The 3,809-nt window shown below is 51.6% G+C and overlaps 1 protein-coding gene across 1 annotated transcript; it reads left to right on the top strand.

Moving 5' to 3' along the window:
- The first annotated feature begins 241 nt into the window (after positions 1–241).
- LOC147527279 (fibrinogen-like protein 1-like protein) lies at positions 242–2,357 on the top strand. Its single transcript, XM_086624760.1, has 3 exons — positions 242–380; positions 925–987; positions 1,729–2,357. The coding sequence occupies exons 2-3, from the start codon at positions 942–944 to the stop codon at positions 2,355–2,357; spliced, it is 675 nt and encodes a 224-aa protein (XP_086480886.1). The 5' UTR covers positions 242–380; positions 925–941.
- The last annotated feature ends 1,452 nt before the right edge of the window (positions 2,358–3,809 follow it).

Here is a 3,809-nt window from a genome sequence, read left to right as displayed (position 1 = left end):
GTAGGTTGTAATCAAAGTCTGAGTGAAATTTTTTCTCTCAAGATGTATGTCTTTGCAGAATGCTTGTTTCTGGAATGTATTCTTTATACTTCTGCTGCTCAGTAGAGCAAAAGCATAATTAATGTTGTGGATTTGTCTACTCTGTAAGTTCATTTGAACCTCCGCTGAATTTAGGTAGCCAGTTTTCTTTCAGAGCGTTTGCATTTCCAGATTCACCGTGTGTCTTCTCTCTCCAGCTTCTCATCGCTTCGGTCTTCTGTTCCTTGCCTCCGTGCTGGCCCTGCTAGGCCCTCTGGTTTATCTGAACATTGAAAACCTGAGAAGATTTAAAACACATTTAGCAGAAATCACAAACCTCCGTTTAGATGAGCCCCGTCCTGGTATGTGTTTTCTCTCTTACATCTCTAAACTCTGTTTCAAAGAGAGCGTTACTGTCTTATGTGCTTTGAGCTCCTTTTCCTCTCTGGTGGTTTCTGAAGCTCTTTATGAATGAAATGAACACATGAATCGCTTCAGCCACCATTGAGAAGCAATGCAGATTTACAGCACTGTCACTCAACAGTTTAACCTCGGTCTGAAACCACACACTGTTTCTTTCTTGATCCTTCCCTAGCAGTAGCTCCTCGTACTCATCACTACTACTCGCATATGGAGTCCACTCCATGCAACTCTGTAAAGCCATAATGCTGAGTGGACCAAAAATGCAGCCACTCAATGCCTGGAGTGTTACCCTTCCGAGTATCTTATCCCTTTAAAGAGCTGACAACCAGCATCTACCTTTTAGGAAGAAAAATGAGCTCAGTGGCATTGTTAAAGTGCCTTACAAAATCTTAGCTCTGGGAATAACAGCCCATGGAGGCTGGAGTTACCCCTGTGCTGTGGCACAGTGCTGCTCGTCTCACTCTTTTGTTTTTCCCAATGCAGATGAAGATGGAGCGAACATGTGGCAGAGCAAAGCCAGTGACCCTCAGGAAATAATGAGCCGCAGTAAGTGCCCCACCACCCCACCGGGAACAGGGCGAGGTGTAGGCAACGAGGTTCCAACAGTGTTGGGTGAGCAACGAGCCTGGGGATAACCCGGCTCAGCAGCTGGGGACAGGCTCGATGTGCTCCTCCACGCCGCGTGCCAAGGCGGCTCAGACATTGCTCATCACTAGTGATAGCTTCTCACCGAGCCGTGCCTGACAAGATCACAAAGGACTTTGCAACCTTTATTTACGTGCCACAAGTCCTATTCTCTGCTGTGGAGCTCTGCACAGGCCAAGCAGAAGATGTGCTTCCCAAGCAAAGCCTGTTGGGCTTTCACAGCTGGCCACGGGGTCCAATGCCAAGGGAATGAGGTTTTCTCCTTCCCGACCCCAGGGATGCAGTGGATGCCAGGGCTGCAGGAACAGCTCAAGTAATTAGAGCCCTCACCAAGCCAAGCTTGAACCCCTGTATTGTTATTAGGGAGCAGAAACACCTAAACATTGGGAAAGGCTGAGGAAACAAGAGCCTGAGCCAGAAGGAGAAGCAAATTCTATGCTTATACCTTCAAAATATATGCATAGTCTCTTCATCACTATATTTCCCTTCCAAAGGTTTTATGCTTTTACACTCACAGTGAGAAACACAACCTCGGCAAAATCCCACATCTGCCCGTTTTCTAGAAATTCCTCTCACAGGGCCAGACAAGCAGACTTGTGGGTTGCTGTGCCTGTTGGTCCTTCATGTTCTCTCCTGCCCCAGGTTGGCCCAAGGACTGCAGCGAGGTCCCTGCTGGCAGCCCCAGCGGCGTTTACATCATCCGGCCCACAGGGCTGAAGCCCTTCGTGGTGTACTGTGAAATGAATGGGAACGACAAAGGCTGGACGGTCATCCAGAGGAACCAGCAGAACACAGAGATCTCCTGGGACATGTCCTGGAACACCTACAAGTACGGCTTTGGGAGTGTGCACACCGAGTACTGGCTGGGCACCGAGCACATCCATCGGATCTCCCAGCAGAAGGTCTACCAGGTCAGGTTTGTCATCTGGGATGCTGCAAACAACACCAAGTTCGCAGACTACAACGTCTTTAGTGTGGAAGATGAGTCCCACGGCTACCGGCTGAGGCTGGGAGTGTACTCTGGGACAGCGGGGGATGCCATGACCTCAAGTAGTCCTTCCACGATGCACGACAACATGAAGTTCTCTACTAAAGATCGGGATCAGGACACTTCCAGTGGGAACTGTGCCTCCAGCTACGGGGGTGGATGGTGGTACTCGGCGTGTTACTCCGTACAGCTGAATGTCAAGGGGGCCATAACATGGGGCAGCCTCTGCAACCGGAACTGCAAAGCTTCTGCCATCCTCATCAAACCAGCCTCCCACTGCTAGTTGCATTTTTGTTTCCTTTCTGTCCAACCGGAGGCTGGTGTGCACAGATAATGTGCACAGTCAAATTCCCACTCTGCACCTTCTACGTTTGAGGCTTCATAGTTTTTAAATATTCAGGTAAACCTGTATTCAAATAAACCGTCTCAATTGCAAAAGTCTATTTCAAATTTTTGAAGTGCTCATGGAGCTTAATGGGTTAGAAGGTTTCCACCCCTGAAGCTCAGCTTTCCTGTAGGACAGACACCAGAGCCTGCCGGGTAAAAGCAACGCATAAATGAAACCCGAAATATTGCACGCGGACGTCTGCCGGGGCAGACAGTAGTTTCGTGAAAGCGTAGGAAATGTCAAAACATTCTCTCTTTTCTCAGCAACAGTGAGTTTTAGGTTTTCTTGTCCATGCAACTGGCATCCCTAAGTGCCATGGAGAGTCCACCTCCTGAGCCAGGGCCATGATGACTTCCAAGAAACGAGAGCATGGAGGGAAGGCACCATCCTGCCTTTGCTATTTTGAAACTGAAAAGAGATTTCAAAGTTCTGTGAAATTTCCTTACGGAAAGACCTCATTCATCTCTTTTCTAACATGAGCAGTTCTGATCTATTCAGCCTTTTCTTGCAGGGATGTCATTCCCACCTCTGATCACCCCATTTCCTCATCTCTGAGACCTTTTCCAGTTCTTCTTCATCTTTTCTGAGGCAGGCACCAAAACCGCATGCAGGTGTGAGCACCCTCTGGTTTGCAGAGTGGCAAGCGACCTTTTCTGCTGAAAGCCCATTCCTTTCCTTGCCATTTCTAAAGCCTTTTTACTTTGTGATTGAACTCCTGAACCTTCAGCTGATATTTTCAGAGAATCGCCTGCAATTACACTCAGATCGGCCTCTTGCGTGGCAACAGCTAATTTAGAGTTCACCGCTGAGTGCAGTTAGGGATGTACTTCATCTCCTCCTCTTCAACATTGAATTTCATTTGCTGTTTTATCACCCCCTCACTCTGCGGCCTGAAATCCTTCTGCAGCTTTCTCCAGCCGCCTTTCGAGGCGACTGCGCTGAACTATGTTCTCCACCAGAAAACGCTGTCCCCGTGCTGTGCTTCGGGCCGCCGCCGAAGGAGCTGCGCCGGGGGCGGCCCGGCCCGCCGCGGAGTGGCACATCCCGGCGCTCACGGGCTGTTCTCCAACAGTCGGGAGACGCCGAGGGAGGGAAGAGACCCCCCCCAGGCGCCGGCAGCTCTCGCGGGAGGCCCTGACGTGCCCCGGGCGTTGCCGGAGCAGCAGCGGTGCCGGCCCCCCCAGACAGAGCGGCCCCGGGAGCGGGAGCGGCCCCGGGAGCGGGAGCGGCCCCGGGAGCGGGAGGGGCCCCGGGAGCGGGAGCGGCCGGGACGGGCGGGCAGGAGGCGGCGCAGCGGTTTCGGCGCGGCCGTTAGCGCGGCCGTTAGCGCGGCCGTCAGCCTCTGAG

The sequence above is a fragment of the Tauraco erythrolophus genome, chromosome 21 (assembly GCF_009769465.1).
Source record: "Tauraco erythrolophus isolate bTauEry1 chromosome 21, bTauEry1.pri, whole genome shotgun sequence".
In the NCBI taxonomy this organism is placed as follows: Eukaryota; Metazoa; Chordata; class Aves; order Musophagiformes; family Musophagidae; genus Tauraco; species Tauraco erythrolophus.
The sequence above is the reverse complement of the archived record's forward strand: the minus strand, read 5'-3'. Positions and strand labels throughout refer to the sequence as shown.

Excerpts from the sequence above, each read along its gene's own strand:
- LOC147527279 (XM_086624760.1), top strand. The coding sequence starts at position 942 with ATGTGGCAGAGCAAAGCCAGTGACCCTCAGGAAATAATGAGCCGCA. Across the intron at positions 988-1,728 it reads TCAGGAAATAATGAGCCGCA|GTTGGCCCAAGGACTGCAGC; the intron begins GTAAGTGCCCCA and ends CTCCTGCCCCAG.